Raw genomic sequence first — 19645 nt, 5'->3', positions numbered from 1 at the left:
TTGAGATATTGAAAGTCTAATTTAAAAAATAAAAGTTGCCAGCCACTTGATGTTTTATAAACAAACATAAAGTCTCACGTGTCACATGATTTTGATGGTGTCACTGCAACATTTCTTTATAAGACAGTCCCGAAATGAAACACACAAAAAAAGGCTCTTTATACAATGTCAGCATTTTAAAGTTGCTCAAAACAAAAAAAAGAAAGAAAATGACACTATTTCATCTGTTGCAAAAAAAGAAAAAGAAAAGAAAGAAAGATGGCGTAGTCCTTTCTGTTTCAGGGGGAGATTAACTGGACATTGTTCTTGTGTGTAAAAGCATCAGTTCATGCACACACGCAAGCACACACACACACATTTCTTATCCACAGACTCTCTTCCGTCCGTCCCGGGAGATGAAAGTGAAGGAGCGCTGAATGTTTACTTGTTTTGTGGTTTCCTTTTTCCCTCAACCTGCCTACTTCTTCTACTCAGTGACTTCCTACATTTCACAGAATGACTTGACAACATCCTGAGAACTTGCTTGGACTTTGTTTTTCACTTTAGTAACAGGTGGACAGACTTGAGAAGTGAGAGCGAGAGGTTCCAATTGAGAAAAGAAAAAAAAAATGGCACCCGTTACTCAACAACTCTACATACTATGGACTATCGAGTGCTTTCTGTGGCGAAGTTGGTCGCCTCTTCTCCCCGTATGATTGTTAAACATTGGTATAAAATTCTGCCCTTGCTCTTTGGCTCTGAGGGGCCGAAAACAAACAAAACCTGGTATTTTACTATTACTTGATCCTCCTTTTAAACTAAAAATGTGGCTGTGTTAGAAATATCTTGACACGGTCGTATCATTTATATTTGGCCGGTTATCTGCAGGCATTACAAAAATACGCCAAACAATAAAATGGGCCCAGGAATGCAAAGGTGCATTAGCAATTAGCTGTTTTAAAAGTGTTTTAAAAGTGTTCTGGAGTGGATTGTTTTCTTTACACTTGCAGATTTGGGCAGTGGGTGAAGTTATGGGCTGGTTAAGGTTGATAAAATGGCGTACCAGCCTCTCTAACAGAATAACTTTGTGTGTTTTCAGAGAGAGTACATCTAATGCACTCCATCTCCCAGCGGAGTATCATCCTTGTGGCCTCAGAGACTTCAGAGAGGGCTACTGTGACAGTGATCAGTGGGTGTGGTAGCCAGCAGTGCTCATGCCAGCCTGGTTGGTTAGCACCGTCCCGTTGACTCCCTGCCCGGGCTCCACCATGCCTCCGTTGCTCACAGCACCCACACCCGTCCATCCGGCACCAGCGTGTAAATGACTGTAAGGGCAGACAGAAACAATGCAGTCAGACAAACGCTAGAAGTTAAACCTCCCGCTGTCACAATGTAAACACGGTTACTATGGGGACTATGATTAAAGCACGATACGACCCATTAACACCCGTTTGGTGTTGCCGTGGTGATAGCAACTGCCAGCGCAAGAGACAAAGTGGTTTAGGGAGTGGAACGAAAACAAGATGGCTGCATGAAAACAAGGTTTAACTGAAAGGATCTTCTCTGGTACTCACTTGTAGCCCTGCTGATCCCAGGTCTGTCCGTAGACTCCATAGCTCGGCACCTGCCATCCATTGGGCACATACTGTCCAATCTGCTGCGCAGCCGTGTTGCTGTACCACTGACCCCACTGACTGTAGGGCTGTGCTGCGAAGCTCACCGTGTTCTGCTGACATACACAATCATATTTTAAGAGGCAGAGTATCACATTGCACCACAGCGACATGAAGAAGCAGTCCAGCAGGGATCTTATTTAACGGAAGTCGTGCAGGGTGGGGATTAAAGACAAACTAAATGTTGTGTTGGGGATAATCCTGGTGCTTACCTGTGGCATCTGTACCTGCTGTATGGGGCTAACCATGTCTGTTGTTTCTTTGCCCCAATAACACTTCACAACATAGCCCTCTATGGATGTGCCATTGACAGAGACGATGGCGTGAGCTGCTGCTTCGTGGGAGTTGAACCTGCACACAGAGAAGAGATCAGAGATAAAGACGACCAGATGAATATCACGTCATCGTGCACGTAAGTGAGGTTCAGTTAATGTTTGACAGGTCAACCACAAAGTCAGCTCACCTCACAAACGAGTAGCCTTTGTCTGGGAAAACACGGATTTCCATTATTTGGCCGAAAGGTGAGAAAGTCTGTCTCATGGTTTGCTCTACGAAGAAAAACAAATTAAACCGTTAATATTCACGTGTGCCTCGAAGCAGAGATCGCTCGGCCATGACAGCTGGTACTTTTCTACGTCTGAACCAGCAGCTGAATTCTACAACTCACCGGTGAGACCTGTTGTGACCCCCCCGCAGTAGACGGTGCAGTTGCTGGGGCTGGACTGGTTCACCACTTCATCAAAAGATAGCTGCTTGGTATTGGTGGCTAAAAGAAAGAATTAGAGCGGTTTTAATTGAATGTCTTTACTCAAAATAGCTCTCTTATAATACAACTGTGTGCTTCTACTGTATGTGCTGAATACAATATCTAATATATGGATTTACATCTTGCACAAATGCACAGAAGGAACTAAATATAAAATGGAAGATTCTGTCATTTTATGTTGTCAGGTGCTTCAGAAAATCTGGAAAACCTTTGCAACGCAAGGAGAGCGAAGACATTTAATTACAGTACACTTACTCTCATTTGTAGTTTTAGGAGCGGGCTTCCTTGTGGCCCAGTTGGTCCTGATCTGCCTTCCTCCCAACCACTGTCCTCCCATCTGCTGGATGGCATTCTCCGCATCCTGATTATGCAAAAGATAAACATGCGAACTCCTGAGTCACCGTCACCCAGCACATAACATCTCACTGCATGTAAACCCTGAGCTTCAACTGAGTCAACAATCAGAACCTGCTAATGTTTTCTCAGTCCTCTAACACATGGGCATTACTGGCACACTTACCCATTTGTTGAAGAAGGAGACAAAGCCATAGCCTTTAGATTTACCTGTGGCCATGTCTTTCACCACTCGACAATCCCTATGCCCAAACACAAAACACAGTTAGTCAAGTTATTATTAAAGTTGTACAAATATGGAAATGTTTTGTGTGTGTGTGTGTGTGTGTGTGTGTGTAGTGCAAAGTAGCTCTTATGATATACTGTAGCATGTTTTAAAGACACTAAATGCAGGGATTAGACTTTAATATTCTATCTTTTTGTCAACAAATCCACTAAAAAAAACAAAAACAACACTGAAGGTCTCCACTAACAAGTTCACATCACTCAACCGTTTTAAACTAACATTAGGTTGCATGTCTCCCCCAAACTGTCAGGATGCAGTTTACATCCACGTCTGTCCAAAATGTCATCCCTTCCTCGTTCTATCCTACTAGATATATGTGTGGCATAAGAAATTAACTATATTTGTGACCCGTTTACATCTTCAGTAGAAACCAGAGCGCTTGTGGCCACAGACAAACTCACACATTACTGGCTTTTGGTCATTTCCTTGGATTTGTTGACATAAAAATGTTTTTCTATATAATAAACTTTATTAATATACCGCTTTTATTACAAAAAGGGATCATAAAACACTGGGGGGGGGGGTAAAAGAAGAAAAAGAAATGGCAAGAGTGAAATGAAAAAACACAACAACATATCATATTCATAAACATTTACCATAAAAGAGGATTTAGTAGCCTGTCTGATACTAAAAGGCGATGTGGAATATAATTTAATTAAAATATAGAATTACACACACTAATAATGATCATGAGAATACACTTACGATATTTTCCCAAATGGAGCAAAAGCTGCTTTTATGTCATCTGTGGTGATTTCAGGACTAAGATCTCCAACAAAGACATGGAAGTGACCTACAAATAAACAAAACATACAATGTGGATCATACAAACAATCAGAAAACATAGAGTCAAAAACATGATCCAATCCAAACAATACTTATTTTATTATTGTAGACCGTATTAAGTAAGTTAAAACAATAAATAAATAAAGCAAGGCGCATCTTTACATGTGTGATGCACCTCATGTTTCGGTACATTTTGTTTTATTTCTTTTAATTTTTTCAGTGTATAGTCCATTTGTTATTTGGAATAAAAAAGTAGTACTTTATAATATGGCTATTTGTCATTTTATCCTTTGTTAAATAGCAGTCTTGTCATCTCATGAGGAATGTTCCAGATGTTTGGCATAAAATATAAAATAAAATAATAATTGTGTATTACTGCAGCGCTGAAGGAAAGTCATTTTGTTCCCCTGAATACTGAGAATTCAATATTGACAATGTTTTCTACGTTGAAACGTCTTGGACCTTGAAGAAGAATGAAACGTTAAAGAACTACTCACTGCTTGTGTCTTTCTTTTGGCTGGTTGGCGTCGTGGCCCAGTTGACCTTGACCTCCTGCAAGAGAGACAGATGTCGAGAGCGGAGGAAGAGAAACAACAACAAGGTGAGAAGTGAAGAACGCTTTCAGAAGAGAGGAAGTTGCTTTTTCTTTGAGGTTTTGTCACACCAGTTTTACGTTTATATTTTGTGATTGAGAACTTTTTTTCTTTTGGTCTCTGTATGCCATACGTGGGTTTTTAAACCACCACTACAAATGTATTTATCCATTGCCATTATCTAAGTTTACATACCTTTGCATTAGTTAAAAAACAGTAAAATACAGGAGAATATAAAAAGGGATATCAAGATTTCACCTTTATAGTCAGGAACATTTCAGTCTCAGTAAAGATTTTGGAGAAAAACTGTAGGAAGTAAGGTCCAAATAACAAGGGACTTACAAACAAGTGATTTTTACGAACTTGTTATACTCCTCAAATGGTCCTTCAATACCTGTTGAGGATAAAATATTTTCAACTGAATGTATTTCTCTTGAAGTTGCTCTTATGTGGATTCTATGGGGAAATAACTTTGCAAAAGAAAACATAGCAGTAAAGATGTAAGGCGACAGAAGAGCATCAATTAAAGTAGATCAAAGAATGTTACATGTAGCATGATTACACAGCAGCGCCATGTTCACTCAATCAACAGATGGCAAACTCACTTCATTAAAAACAGACAGCATGGTGCATTAAGTGGCAATGAGAAAACCCAAACGGCACTTTGTTACTGTGTGAATACACAACGTAAGATATCAGTTTATGAAGTAATATAATGCTACTGCCAGCAAAAGATCTTAAAGCCTGTATGTTCAGTATTTGTGACAACTGTCTAACAAAACACAACAGAAGGAAAGACAACCGAGTCTTTTTTTAATGCTTTCATAACCTAAATAGCTAAAGATAAGATGCTTAAACTCTTAAAAATCAAGTTTATTTCAGCAACTATTCTGATAATCAACTAAACATTATTTCAGCTAATTTTGTAAGAAAAAATGCCGGAAAAGAATCACTATTTGGATATTTGCTGGTTTTAGTCGTCTATAATATTAAACTAAACATTCTTGGGTTTTGAACTCCTGGTCGGACAAAACAAGACGCTTCAATATGTCAACTTGGGCTTTTTCACGATTCTACTAAAGACCAAACAATGTGCGATGAGAGCAATATTGCTCAAATAGATATTCAAATATTCATAGCTTCTGCTGTTTACAGCATAAGAATGGGTCTAAATTAAAATCATAAATGGTGTCAGTATCTGCAATATTTATACATTTCTTCTTCATTTTCACAATTGTTTTGCCTTCTAAACCTACAACTGTGAAGAGGAAAACAGAAAAGGGTAAAATGCACAATAATAATCTGGTTATTGATTTTTTAATCCGTCAAGGCTTTTGTATATTTAATCAAATCACTTGATGGACTATCTACAGAATTGTGTTAATATCACAAGAAAGCAAGAAACCAGGAAACAATTACAAACAAAACCAAAAGCTCACATTTGAGTATTTAGACATTGTGTTTTAAAGATTCAGATACTTCACAGCAGTAACATGACAGAGCTCAGGGTGGTCATTTCAGCTTGTGCAAAGAAGAAGAATGTGCACAGGGGAATAAAACAAATTAAGTGAAGTGGAGCAGGAACAGGGAAGTAAGATAAGATCTAAAAAAGATACAAGTTTTTCCAGCCGCTTCATTTCAACCCTGCCCACCCAGCCTCGCCATAGTGGACTCACCCAGGAGATATGATAGCTTACCTTACCCAGTATTTTCCGACCATTCATTGCTGCGATTGTGGCAGTGGCATGTCTATGCTCATAGAACTCCACAAAGCAGTACGGATCATGACCTGCTGTCTGGAGTGGACAGGAAACACAAATATTAAAATCACATGTATTGTTAAATGTTTTTAATTGTTAAAAAAAGGAAGGGAAAAAATGTCCTTTTCGTGTCAGCTGGCTGGAGGGGCGTGTCGGTGTAGTGTTCGATGGACAGGAGAGTTGCACCATAGAGGACGTGAGACAAGGTAAACAAACATACACAATAACTAAACACGCTGATAGTTATTGAAGAGTTAGGACCACACCAGAGTCTAAACAGATTAAAGGGACATTCACAGCTATGTTTACATGTTGTTTAATATGCTGCAGCTGAGCCGCCAATTAGCTAACTAGCCTGCAAACTGATGTTAGCGGTTTTCCACACAAGATTTGATTGGCTGTATTGAAAGGTCTCCATCTATGATACCACAATGGTTGAATTAATTCAAAATAGGGGGCACCGTCATGAATAGGGATGGGAATTTATTGATATCAATCCTCTTATTGATTCCTGATCAATTTACTGTGTGGGAAAAAAAGTAGGTATACACAGGTTTTCAGCACTATATAAATGCAGTCCATTTACCATTATAGATAGTTTGGTATTAAATTGGAGGCCAAAATAAACCTGGACGCTTTGGATCAACAGGATAAACCTCTGAGTTGTCCTTGAATTGTACTAGCCAAATTATCCCCTCAGGCAAGAGGGGGAAATAGCTAAATAAAGTGAAAAAAGACGACAAATGAACTTACATCTACTATCATTTTACAGCTCTTGCAGGGTCCAATCTGGCCAAACAACTCCAAGATGAGGGCCTCTGTCACGTCCCGGGACAGATTACCCACATACCTACAATGGACAGAAGACACAGACGGTAGTTAGACGGTAGTTTTGGGATGTAACTGGATATTTGACATCTTGTGCAGGTGCTGAAGCAGGATCAAAGTTTTTCCTCCAACTATTACTATTGTGATTATATGAAAAATCCAGCCCAGGACATAAACATTAAGTTAAGTTGCTCAGCAGCTTTGGGGCTGGGGTTGCAGATTGTTTATGTATACACACACATACCTAGATCACTAGGTAAAGGGGTGGTTGCCTCCCCTGTATTTTGTTTGCAAATGTACAAGTAGATTAGCTCAACTAATCCTTTTTAAATTGTGTTGCGTTTGTATCGATTTGCCTGAGTTTGCCTTTAAACCATAAATGGCTTATCTTGATTAAAATGGTGTTTAAATGTCTTCTTTTGTTGTTGTTTGGTTGTAACATACAACAAAAACAATTTAAAAATCCACAGTCCCATGGAATATCACCATAACAGACTAATGTATGTGTAAATGCAAAAACCACACACGCGCACGCGCACACGCACCATTAAAAAAAATAGATACCAACACCCAGCAAAAACGAGATTTCAAATACAGCTTCAGGATTGAAGTTAATGATTTAAAACAATGAAATCACAAAACCATTAATGGCAAACTATTGTGTGGTCTGTATTAATATAATCCAAACAGAGTGCAACTAGGGACCTCTAACATTATTGCAACGTCTTCGGCTAACCGTGTCTAACAACACTGCAGGCTTTAAATAGATGTAAAGTAATCTCACCCAGGTAATTAAAATAACCCTTTAACCAAATTATCAAATCAACATCAGCATTAGATTATGTTTAGCGAGGGTACTGGTAACAAAAATATCCATACAAGTAGGTTCCTAGGCCTGTGCAATAACGATTCTATCGCCCATGAAACGTTATGGGGGTAACGATAGCACACCAAACTCCTTAGAAAAATCAGGCAATTCAGTGTTCTCCTGTTCATCGTCAGACATACTTGCAGCGTAGAACAGGCTCTGATACATATGGCTAATCTGTGCAAGTCACTTCGGCATTCGGCATACACAGAACCCAACACACAGCATTTATTTGAATAATAATTCAATTTTCTTTGGTAATTGGTGTGAACCGACGCGTTCATTTGAGACATTTCTGGAATTAGTTAGCGTCAACGAATGAGCCGAATTGACCAGATGGTAGATGATTACGATGTGTTTAGATGTTATGTTATCACATTAGGTTTAAAAACATACATATACATACGTAATAAATGGTTTTTGAATTGAGTATGGAGGTCCAAATCTCTCCGTTTGGGAACTGGAATACGCTGCATCAATGCTAAATTAGCTACGTGACGGACACAAGCGGTTAGCTAACGGTAACGCAGGCAGACACACACACACACACTTACAGGGTTTTGGGCTGGTCATCGTCCATTCTGTTTAACTTGCTGGCCGAGAACAAGTCGCAACCCTGAGAGCAAATCCACGACTGTCGCAGGCAGCTGCCTGTGACACCGTCAAGTTATTTTATTGCGCAGTATGAACTGATTAACCGCCGATGTTAGCTCCAGAGTGAACAATGGGCAGCCGACAAAGATGGCGGAACGACCGGGGCCAACCCCAAACGCGCATGCGCAGCTCTTCAGCCAAAGACAACATCAAGGCATGTTACAAAATGCTGTCAACTGAATAATACATGTATATAACACATATTTTTTCATATGTATAAATGTAAAGTCAAGTTGTTGTTTTACAGTTTTTCATAAAGAATATGAGCAGTATTTTCAGTCTATTACAAGGTGTAAAGACAGATGAGTGTGCTGCTTTTTTTGTATAATATGAAGAATAATATATCTACTGATATTTTCTTATTTATTTATGCACTTTATTTTAAAATTATTTCCATTAATTCACAGTACTCACAGTATACATTTGGCCCCCTTTAAGGGATCACTTCAACATGTATATATGTTGTTTTGTATACACTGAAAAACAATCCATGCTAGTATTTCAACATTCAGAAAATATTATTTGGGAAAAATAAATCTTACTTTACTTCTCTGAAATGTCCTCTTTGCAGCCCAATGTATCCCAAAATTATTTTGAAGGAACTTGATTGTAGGATGAGAGGCTGAAAAAAGGTTTAATTATTCTTTACAGGAGGTAATGTGTGTACATTTTAAATAATTCAAATCAAAAGGATCCTAAACCCATGAAAAGTAGCACTAAACAGCTTTACTTGCTTGGCTTACAATGAATGAGTTCAAAGTTATAAATTCAGTTTTTTAAATTGCAGATATATATACACTTGAAATTGCAACATTGGCACTTTGCAATTAACAATAAAATGTTTTCTATGTAATGTCTAATAAAAAAAATCCTTGTAGCTCTGAAACTACAATAAAGACATGTATTTAAAATCCTTACAGATAATACTTCCTCACATCCTCAACAATCATGCTGACCTTACATGTAGTAAGTAATACCTGCTGTATTGCAGGTGTCTGGTATTTTCATGAAATATAAAACATGTTTTAAAGGTTTCTTTTTATTTTGTAACATATCTGAATAAAGATTAAACATCAGCCCTTCCAGATGTGTAAAGCCACCATAGTGTTTATAAAATGCAGGGAGGAGCAGTGTAAATTGCTTTTAAAACAATGAAACCTGATTTATTGTCACACCATGACATTTAAACAACAACAACTATAATTTGTCATTAATTTACTCAAAATTAATGACAAATATATAAATTAAATTTACTACCAATAATACAAATTAAAAAGGTCCAGTGGTTTCCATGTCTGCATCCTGATGCTGCTACATGCTGCTCTGATGAAACAGTCCTGTACAGCGTACAAGCCGTGTATTCAGAGACGAGTTGTGCTTCTCTGCTCAGTCACTCCCTCATCTTGGGCACACGTTGTGGTCCGTGACGAGTTTCTCCATCCTCTTTATCTTACGCTTGTTCTTGGGCATAGGTTTGTCGTACATGCCGTTCTTCAGTAGATGCTCCTTGCTATGATGAACCTGAGCACCGTGCTGCAGCTGGAATGAGCACAGGGCTTTCAGGGGCCTCAGCAGAACCTGGACACACAGATGGAAGAGAAATTTAAAAGAAATGTATTTATTTTTACATTGCAACCTCTGCTTGGTCCAGTGAAGCTCTCGGAAAGAAACATCCATGTACTATATCTCTTATGGTTTTGGTGGTTTCACGTCTGTTTTTAATTTCATAGCTACTATATGTTGGTAGGCTGAATGGTAGCTACAATTAGAGAGAACATTGGACTTATATTCATCAAGTGGACACAAACATAACCCCAAATGAATGCTAATCATGCTCCATATGTACTGGATGTGTAATTAGCCAAATGTATATAATAATCAGTTATTTCACCACGTCACCTCTTGGATGTCATCATTCTGCTCCAGGATGGACAGGGCGATAGCAGCACATTCCAGCGTGGACAGACAGATGTTGGAGGGTTGTGTGCGGATCACATACTGACTGGAAAGAGTCCTATTGAGCTGCACCTGGTAAACCAAAGCAAAGGTCATCAGTAGTGTAAATGTTGACATATAATAAGCAATGGATTAAAGTTATAATCTAGTTTGGATACCATTTATGGTTGTCATTTAGTGCATTTTACTCTTTATACACACACATTATATACAGTGGATATAAACAGTCTACACACCCTTGTGAAATGGCAGGTTTTTGAAATGTAAAGAGAGAAATAACAACAACGTAAATCTCAGACTTGTTCCATCTTTAATGTGCTCTTCCAACAAACAAAAATCCAGAAAGAAAAAGAATAAATTGTTAGGACATTTTTTAATTAAAAAAACCCACAACACCCTGATTGCATTAGTCTGCACACCCCACCCAACTAATACTTTATATTTGCATTCATTACAGCAGCAAGTCTTTGTGAATAAGTCTCTATTAACTTTGCTCATCGAGACTTTGGAATTGTATCCCTCTCTTCTTTGCAGAAAAGTTCAAGTTCCTTCAAATAGCGAGGGGATCTCCTGTGTACGGCTCGCTTTAGGTCGTTCCACGTGTTTTCGATGGGATGGAGGTCCGGGCTCTGACTGGGCCATTCCAAGACTTTGACTTTCCTTTTCTGAAGCCATGCCTTGGTCGACTTGGACGTGTGCTTTGTGTCATTGTCATGTTGGAACGTGAAATTCCTCTTCATCTTCAGGCCAGCAGGTTTTGTGCCAGAATATCTTGATATTTGGAGATCTTCATTATCCCGTCAAGCTTGACAGGAGCCCCTGAGCCAGCTGAAGAGAAGCAGCCCCAAAGCATGATGCTCCCACCACCATGCTTCACAGTCGCTATGGTGTTCCTTGGATGATGAGCTGTATTGGCCATTGCGCCAAACATATCTTTTAGAATTAAGGCCGAAAAGTTCAACCTTTCTCGTCAGACCACAACACATCATCCCACATGGTTTGGGGTGACTCAAACAGGCTTTGATATTTATTTTTATAAGAAAGGGTTCCCGTCTGGGAGGAGACCCCGGGGAAGACCCAGGACTCGGTGGAGAGATTATATCTCCTCACTGGGAACGCCTCAGGATCCCCCAGTCGGAGCTGGAGGATGTGGCCCGGAGAAGGGAAGATTGGGGTTCCTTACTGGAGCTGCTGCCCCCGCGACCCGATCCCGGATAAGCGGTAGACGATGGATGGATGGATGGATGGATGGTTCCCATCTTGCCACCCTACCCCATAAGCCCAGACACGTGCAGAATACGGGAGATGGTGGTCCCATACAAGGAGGGACCAGTACCTAACAGAAATTCCTGTAGTTCCTTCAATGTTGCCGTTGGCCTCTTGGTTGCCTCCCTGATAAGTTTTCTCCTCGTCCTCTCATCAACTTTGTAGGGTCGTCCTGATCTTTGCAATGTCTCTGTGGTGCCACATTTTCTCCACAGTGCTCCACGGTGCATGTAATGCCTTCGATATTCTTTTATATCCCTCTCATGATTGGTACTTTTCAACAATTAGATCTCGCAGTCTCTTTGGTAACTCTTTGCGGTCCATGGCTCTCCCAGTAGGATGCAACGCCAAACATTTAAGCAAATCCTACAGCAACAGCTGGTTTTAATCAGAATCACTTTCATTGACGGCAGGTGTATGTTATTTACCTACAGGCAAGTTTGAACACAGCTAGAGCCCCCATTATGAAAGGGTGTGCAGACTTATGCAATCAGGGTGTTGTGGGTTGTTTTTATTTATGTCCTAATAATTTTTTCCTTCTGGATTTTTGTTTTTTTGGAAGATCACATTAAAGATGGAACAAGTCTGAGATTTACGTTGTTTTTATTTCTGTCTTTATGTTTCAAAAACCTGCAATTTCATAAGGGTGTGTAGACCTTTTATATTCACTGTATATATATATATATATATATATATATATATATATATATATATATATATATATATATATATATATATATATATATATAGTAGTTTTCATTGTTAAATGCGGATTTAAATTGACTTCACACGTACAAATGATTCAGTCAGATTAAGAACTGACAGTCTATCTTCTCAGAAGAAAACTACAAATTAATTATGATTAACTGATTTCTTTATAAAAACAATGTGAGTTTGTTTAGTCTTCAAAAAACCAGTTGGTCTATGATTGCATTTAGACAAAACACTACTTAAAATACAAGAGGGAAAAGAGGAAATGCTCCAGTGTTCACTTGCCCACATTTAAGATATTTATACTATTTTGCTTTGAGTTCAAATTAGTCATGTAATGTGGGTGAAGCCGCTTCGCAGCAGTGGGTGTAATGGGAGCATTTGTACCATTTCACAGGGAACTCTTCTCTATGCCAGCCAGATTTTGTGATTTAAGCAGATAAACAAAGATCATTTTAACATATCAATCTGTAATTGGCCAAAGCGAAACAGTGAAAGGCAAAGGTTTGTTAACTCTTTTTGACAAAATGAACTTCCTTTTCTCTGAACACATGCGCTCATCCTCTCCTCATCCACACAGTAATACACACCTGTTTTGGCAGGTGAAACAGGCTGTTTTTGAGGAACATGTTTTTGGCCTGGCTCCAGGTGCCATCTATGATGATCACATTATGTTTGACTGTGCCTACATCCTGGTATTGCACCAACTCCTCCAGGTTCTGGGATTTGGGGCCTGGGTACAGGATCAGCGTCCTGCTGTCCCGACACACCGCAGCCAGCTCTGGGTGCCTGACAGGACAGTGGGAAACAGAAACTAAATATATAAGAGAATTCAGTGACAATGGTGTTGGATTGTTGTGTGCTAACAAGAAATACTTCTTACTTTTCCTCATTGAATCTCCTTCCGACTATGACATTGCATTTTCCTTGTGGCAAACAAGCAGCAAGTAATGGCACCGTGCGAAGTACTCTGCTCTCCTGAAAGTACACTGGAGTTAGAATAGTTGATCATAACCATGAGCCTCTAATAAAGATGTGCTAATAAATGTCATTAGCTGGCATGTTTGGATAATAGTAAAACAAACCAGACAAAAAACAAACATAGCAATGCAATCTAATTAAATACAACTAGTGCAGCGCCCGATTGCTTGGTCTGAAGTATTGCTGGTTGCAGCTTTCACATTACATTGGACATACAGCACCCTGCCAACAGTGGGCAAAGCTGTCATCAAGGCAAACAATGACTATTTCAAAGAACCTATAATATAAAACATATTTGCTTTGTTTACAATTGTTTTCCTTATCACATAATTCCATATGTGCACCTGACTATTGTTTTAAGACACATTTGATCAATAATGAACCCATCCAACCCTAAAAAAGTAGACATCATTTGCTTGATACATTCCCTAGTGTTGAACATGCATGTCATATGTGACATGTTACAACTCACCTCTGCAGGATGCTGCACTATGTACAGGCATGTGGAGACCTCCAGGGGTTGTGGTGGAAGAAAAGGACAGAGACACACCTTCTGAGGGCGACTACATGGGAGGAAAGTTGAAGACGTGAAGCTGTGATTGCACCTTTACTTCCCAGTAAACTGCCCCCATCTCTCTGTTTCAGCTGGGTTTAATCTGTTCCCTCTGTTCCCTCATTAAAGCATGCCAGTTACTTGAGGAGGAGGAGAAGAAAGGGAGGAGGAGGAGGATTTCCAACCACTCTAACTTGTTAGCTAGCTAGCATTAGCTTCACTATAATTCAGCTCACCGGCAAAGTAAACACGTCGGTCTTCTCTCGCCAACCTCGACCGGGAGGGCAGCCAGGTCACCAAAAGCGTCGACCAATCCATCTTCCGTCGACGAGCTGTCCCCGGTTTCTGGTCCGTTTTCTTCAGAAGAAACTGACGAACAAAAACTGGGGACAGTGTCCATTGTGGAGTTAGCAAAAAGCTAACTTATCCCATGTAGTAAAACACAGCGCCGAGGACCGATTCTTAACATAGAAATACACCAACTAGAGAAACTGCAAACCGATTTACGAGCTAGCTAATAATTTGAGTTTTTAGTAAGTTAATTCGTTTTTTAATAAAACGTTTATTTTACCACAAGGCCTGCCTGAGTTATTTTTGTCATTTAAGTTTTGTTATATTCTCTTCATGTCAAACAGCTATTAGCATGCCAAGCTAAATTATTTTTAGCTAAGCTAACGCTACATTCACAGCAACAGAGATGTTAGCTAACTAGCTTTACGACACATATAGCAAGAAAATGAAAACTTAAGATATCTTATTTAAGTTCAACATATTTCGTTAGCATCTTAACTTGAATAATTGGTGAAATATAATATTTTTATTAGCTGTGTAAATTAGCATATCCACTCTATATACTGTATATCTATGGCCTAATGGTAAACCATGAACTCAAAGCTGCCACCTGTCGATGTGGAGGAAAAAGGTGATTTTAAAAGTTAAAACAGACCGGAAAATGCTCATCTATAACACTGGATGTCACCAAAGCTCATTTAAACTGATAATAAAAGGTCCAAACCTTTAAACACAACAAATACCCGGTCAAATAAAAAATACCAATCGTGTACTGCACCTTTACTTATCTTTATATCTTATTTATACCACATACCATATGTATGAAGTATTCAAAAACACTTTATAACAATGTGGTATGATCTTCTAAATAGCATTATCTTTCAACACTGTGCTGCATGGTTTATGGTTCGTTGTGTACTAACTTGTAACTGTATATTTTTATCAAAATCTCCATCGTGACTGTTGTATTTTATTTATGTCATATTGCTTATTGCTGCTCTGCATGTTTTAAAATGGCTACAATGTGTGTTGTCCTTATAAATAAATAAAATGAAGGTCAGCAGGCACAGGATCACTGCTGAGCTCCAGATGGGATCCATTGGATTCCGGCCTAGAGGCAACCATATCTGCAAATAATGCTTGACATAAACCGGCTTTAATGACCACATGCGGAGGGGAAATACTGCACTGTACAGTCTAAAAACAGCCCTGTTGGATGGCAAAAACATGCATCTATACACAGTCATAAACGTCAGTATCTTGCCTGATATTCGGTGAAATGTAGGATCAGATACACACAGTTAAAATGTTTTAATTAAGCATTCATGTCGGTTTTGGAAAACATTAAGAATATACACATACACATGTTTTTTTGTTTACAAGAGGGTACACAGACTCCTAGCTGAGACGAGGTGTCAGGTTAACAGCTAGAGAGGCTTATTTATAGCTGAAGATCTGCACTAACGTCACACGAACACCGACACATGCACTCTCACCCTTTTTTATTCACACTCGTGACCCAAGCGTCTCCCTTTAAACAACATGCTTTACTGCCACCCATCCACACCGCAGGGACTGGGTTAACCTGGAGAAAAAACGAAAATATCCTCCTCTGGATATTTGATATCAATTAGAAAATCTATGAACTATTTTGCACTCTTTATAGATGATGTTTTAAGAATGTACCTCCGTTGATTGTTGGTTAATTCTGCTTTGATTTTAAGACCTCGAATCAGGACACACCAGTAAGGCACTTGGCAATAAACGTGTTGAAAACACTGTAGCTCAGTTAAAGTATTACACACTGTCCTTTATCTTTAGCTGGTTCATTCGACCTATCGCCCTCTGGATTAACCTTAGTTTTAGCCAATTCTGATGGCTTAATATCTACTTCTTCTGGTTTAAGTGCTTTAGTCTCACTTGTTTCCTCTTCTTCTACTGTTGTAGTGTCTTTCCCCTCAGCTGTAGCTGGGTTTGTGGTTCTAACAGCTATTTCATTGTTATCTTCTACACATTCAGTTTGTGGGGAATCCACTTCTGCTAAGGCATTTTCTAACAGAGCATCACTGGAGAAGGGTTGCATTGTTTCCTCCCCATCTCCATCTCCCTCGTCAGCAGTCTCTGCCGGTGATGCCTTCTCTTTCTCCTCCTCCCTCTGTTCCTTTCCACCAGCCTCTTCTTTTTCTTGCATAATATCGTCAACTCGAGTCAGGGGCGTGAGGTCGAGACATGCCTTTGGAGAGGATGTTGCTTTTCTCCTAGGAGGGGCAACTGGCTTTTGCTTTTCCAAATCTTGTTTCCACAATTCCTCATCTCTACTGACGTCCAGATGATCATCTGTACCTCCCCAGTCAGGTTCCTCAGAGACAAACTCGAAGCTTGAGACGCTAAGTGGATCTACTGGGATTTTAGCTACTTTTTCTACCTTAATGGAGACTTTTTTGTTCGTCTTGTCTTTAGTTTTTGTTGTTGATTGGGTTTCATCCTCGAGCGATCGAGGGAAAGTCTCTACCTCACATGGAGACGAACTAGCACTGGATCTGAAGAAGTCTGTGATTTCCTCCTCTGAATTTGGCATCTCACCTTTTTCAGGCTCGAGCAGCAAATCTTCAAAATCATACAAATCTTGGGACAACACCCGGGCACCTTCTTCTGGGCTTTTTTCTTTATCAGCTGGCTCCACTTCCAACGCAGGAGTCTCATCTATAAGGACATATTTCTCTAAATATCCCCTGGCTTCTCGGTCTGATTGCCTGCTGTGGAAAGACTTTTCAGACCCCATACTTTCTGTATCCTCTTCTTTTTCCCGACTACCGATTGCTTCTTCATATAGGTCTGTGTAAAGAAAGGCCATGGCTTTGGGCTCCTCTAGCAAAATTTGGTCAATCATTTTGGCAGGTCCTTCTGGTAGAAAGATTGGAGTCAGGATGTCCTCTTGGCTTCCAAACAAAGTCGAACCGCTCGGTTTTGAAGGGAGCCTCAAGTGCGCGCCACATTCGTCGTCTTTGTTGAGAGTCTTCATGAGGTAGTTGTCTGTACCGCCGTAGAAGACTTCATCTAGAAGCTCGCTGGTGATTTCCTCGAGGCTAATTGTGTCTGACTTGTCATTATCCACAGATGTTGCTGTGGTGGTGTTGTCTTCAGACTCCACAGGTCTCTCAGCGTCCAGGATCTCAGTCTCAGCCTCTGCCTCTTGCTCCACCTGTCCCTGTGTGATCACAGCAGGACTTCCTGGAGCCTGAGCATCAATCATGGTGAACGCCTCAAAGTAGTCCACATGGCCAGCAGCTCCTCTGACCGGAGGTCTGGCCACTGGAGCCCCCGGTGGATCCATTATATGTGTACCTGTGGAAGATGAGGGCTTGACCTGGTCTCCACTTTCTGTATCTGATCCTGTGAAGAAGAGCTCGTTATCGTGAGTCTCTTCACTCGCTTTAGGAACAAGGCTCTCCTCCAGATAAGAAAGGTTGTCCACCATTGCTTTGCTCTCCTCTTCATCTACAGTGATCAGTTTTGGAGGAACAACGATGTTGAGTATTTCAGAGCCCTCGGACACTAACCTGAATAGCAGTTGCTCTTTATCTACCGTTGGATCATTCGCCTCTTCTTCATCTCCTTCTTCGGTTTTCACATTTGGCTGTGAGACTTCGACTAACTCTGGCCTCCCTGAGATGTTCTCAGAACTTTCTACAACTTCTCGTTGTCTGTCTGCTTTTCTCTTCCTCTCTTTAGTTTTCTTCCGTCTTGAAATCAGGTCCTCGTCCATGACAAAGATAATCTTCCCTGCTGGAACAGACCCAGGTGTTGCAGGCCGCATGACAACCATAGAGCTGAGATCCACAGTTCCAGCTTCGGATGCCCATGGCGTGCTGCAGCGACTAGGGGTCGTCTCCCATGCGATGCCGCTGTCCTCGCCTTGCATAGTTACCATGGAGAAGGAGGAGTCCATCATCAGGCACTGCATCTTGGGCCGGACGTTGTCATCGTGGACGGCCTCACGTAAACTGAAGGCAGAGAAACAATTGGGCAGTGAGATAAACAAACACACTCAAAATGTTTCTCCCATGTGTGACAGAAGAAATTCAAGGTCACTAGAGTGAAGCTAAGCTAATAAAGTCGTCCAAAGAGGAGCAGCATCAGATAACATGATTGAAATGGACTCGTAAAAAAACATCTGCAAAATAAAATATAAATAGCAGCTTCAAATGTCTTAAATGGATTAGAAAATATCTTCACAAAATAATCATGTGATCATTTAGTAAAATGATCTTGTAGCAGTTTGTTTTCCCTGCAAAACAAACTATATACGTAAAACAATTACTGATATTTGATTATATCTGTGTTGACCTCACTTCAGCCTTTCACATTCTCAGCATACATGCACTCAGTTGCCAGTTTATTAGGTCCACCTAGCTAAAACGAATTTAGTCTACAACAACAACAACAGTCTTGCAATAAATCCTCCCTCTAATGAAGGTTATAATGTTCAGTTTTTTAAAAGAAGCGTTGATACAACCTTATGATCATGTTGGAGGCTGCAGCTTGAGGTGTTGTTACAGGTGTTTCTATTATTATATATATTATATATATATATATATATATATATATATATATATATATATATATATATATATATATATATACATGTATACATATACATATATATATATATATATATATATATATTAACTCAAACGCAAAAGCACAGACAGGTTTGTGGCACTAATTTCATACAGGAATAGATCCAATTATTTCTGTAAAATAAACAGTTGCCTCGGAGCGACTTGGGATTTGTTGAAACTGAAATAAAGCAAACCTCATTACACACAAAGCTTTGGTTTTGAGCTGCAGCAACACATGCAGAATACAATTACAATTACTGATCTGAACCTGTTTCGAAGGTTCTCCACTTCATCACTGGCCTCGAGGTTTTGTCCAGTAAAATCTTCAGGTGTCAACGCCATCATCTCAGTGTCCACATCCGCCTGTGCCACATCTTCTGTCAAAGCATCCATTGTTGTAATGTCTTTAATAATCTGCTTTCGCTTCTCTCCACAACTCAGCGCTGCTCTGTTGATCACATTTTAAGCCAAGAGTGCTCCAGCTGAGTCTCCATGCTCAGCGTAATCTTGAAATAGAAAACCGGTCTTCCAGTGTTTCATCTGAAGCATTTGCAACATGCAGGGAGGTTAATTTGTCTTCTGTTCACACTGGCTGACCCTTTGCATATTGCATGTTCAATAAATAGTTTAATCTGGGTTGATTAGTTGTAGCCTGTAAATTGAAACTGTAAAAAATGCAGCAGCATGTATAAGGCTTTTGCTTTATTTTTCTTGTCAC

General features: G+C 39.8%; 2 protein-coding genes across 4 annotated transcripts in view; both read right to left on the bottom strand.

Moving 5' to 3' along the window:
* Positions 1 to 8652, bottom strand: part of LOC115016576 (nucleolysin TIA-1-like) — a 9345-nt gene extending 693 nt beyond the window's left edge. Inside the window, exons 1-12 of one of the 2 annotated variants that reach the window (XM_029444403.1) lie at positions 8448 to 8652; positions 6951 to 7047; positions 6135 to 6233; positions 4342 to 4396; positions 3764 to 3851; positions 2939 to 3014; positions 2674 to 2779; positions 2320 to 2418; positions 2116 to 2200; positions 1865 to 2003; positions 1554 to 1708; positions 1 to 1304 (exon numbers count right to left, since the gene is read on the bottom strand). The exon at positions 1 to 1304 is cut by the window's left edge and continues 693 nt beyond it. In XM_029444403.1, the coding sequence (XP_029300263.1) occupies positions 1166 to 1304; positions 1554 to 1708; positions 1865 to 2003; positions 2116 to 2200; positions 2320 to 2418; positions 2674 to 2779; positions 2939 to 3014; positions 3764 to 3851; positions 4342 to 4396; positions 6135 to 6233; positions 6951 to 7047; positions 8448 to 8473 (1164 nt within the window). In that variant the 5' untranslated portion in view covers positions 8474 to 8652 and the 3' untranslated portion in view covers positions 1 to 1165. The remainder of the gene's footprint in view (positions 1305 to 1553; positions 1709 to 1864; positions 2004 to 2115; positions 2201 to 2319; positions 2419 to 2673; positions 2780 to 2938; positions 3015 to 3763; positions 3852 to 4341; positions 4397 to 6134; positions 6234 to 6950; positions 7048 to 8447) is intronic. The other variant, XM_029444404.1, reaches the window with a different exon arrangement.
* Positions 8653 to 9630: 978 nt separating this feature from the next.
* On the bottom strand, positions 9631 to 19497 carry LOC115017091 (cardiomyopathy-associated protein 5). 2 transcript variants are annotated; one of them, XM_029445305.1, is made up of 8 exons: positions 19196 to 19497; positions 16411 to 18309; positions 14251 to 14316; positions 13934 to 14024; positions 13364 to 13458; positions 13071 to 13269; positions 10447 to 10575; positions 9631 to 10125 (listed from the first exon to the last, which is right to left on the bottom strand). In XM_029445305.1, the coding sequence occupies exons 1-8, from the start codon at positions 19318 to 19320 to the stop codon at positions 9946 to 9948; spliced, it is 2784 nt and encodes a 927-aa protein (XP_029301165.1). In that variant the 5' UTR covers positions 19321 to 19497; the 3' UTR covers positions 9631 to 9945. The 2 variants fall into 2 exon arrangements, with proteins under 2 accessions (XP_029301165.1, XP_029301164.1); XM_029445304.1 differs by lacking the exons at positions 9631 to 10125; positions 10447 to 10575; positions 13071 to 13269; ... (1 more) ...; positions 13934 to 14024; positions 14251 to 14316 and having other exon boundaries at positions 15443 to 18309; positions 19186 to 19391.
* Between the last annotated feature and the right edge of the window lie 148 nt (positions 19498 to 19645).

Source organism: Cottoperca gobio, chromosome 12 (assembly GCF_900634415.1).
Source record: "Cottoperca gobio chromosome 12, fCotGob3.1, whole genome shotgun sequence".
Taxonomy (NCBI): Eukaryota; Metazoa; Chordata; class Actinopteri; order Perciformes; family Bovichtidae; genus Cottoperca; species Cottoperca gobio.
This window is presented reverse-complemented; position numbering and strand designations above follow the sequence as displayed.

Bases quoted from the DNA above. Each gene is read 5' to 3' on its own strand.
- LOC115017091 (XM_029445305.1), bottom strand. From the start codon at position 19,320: ATGGATGCTTTGACAGAAGATGTGGCACAGGCGGATGTGGACACTGAG. The intron at 18,310-19,195 runs GTTCAGATCAGT...CTCTGCCTTCAG, and splicing joins GTGGAGAACCTTCGAAACAG to TTTACGTGAGGCCGTCCACG. The intron at 13,270-13,363 runs GTAAGAAGTATT...CTGTCCTGTCAG, and splicing joins AGGAGATTCAATGAGGAAAA to GCACCCAGAGCTGGCTGCGG.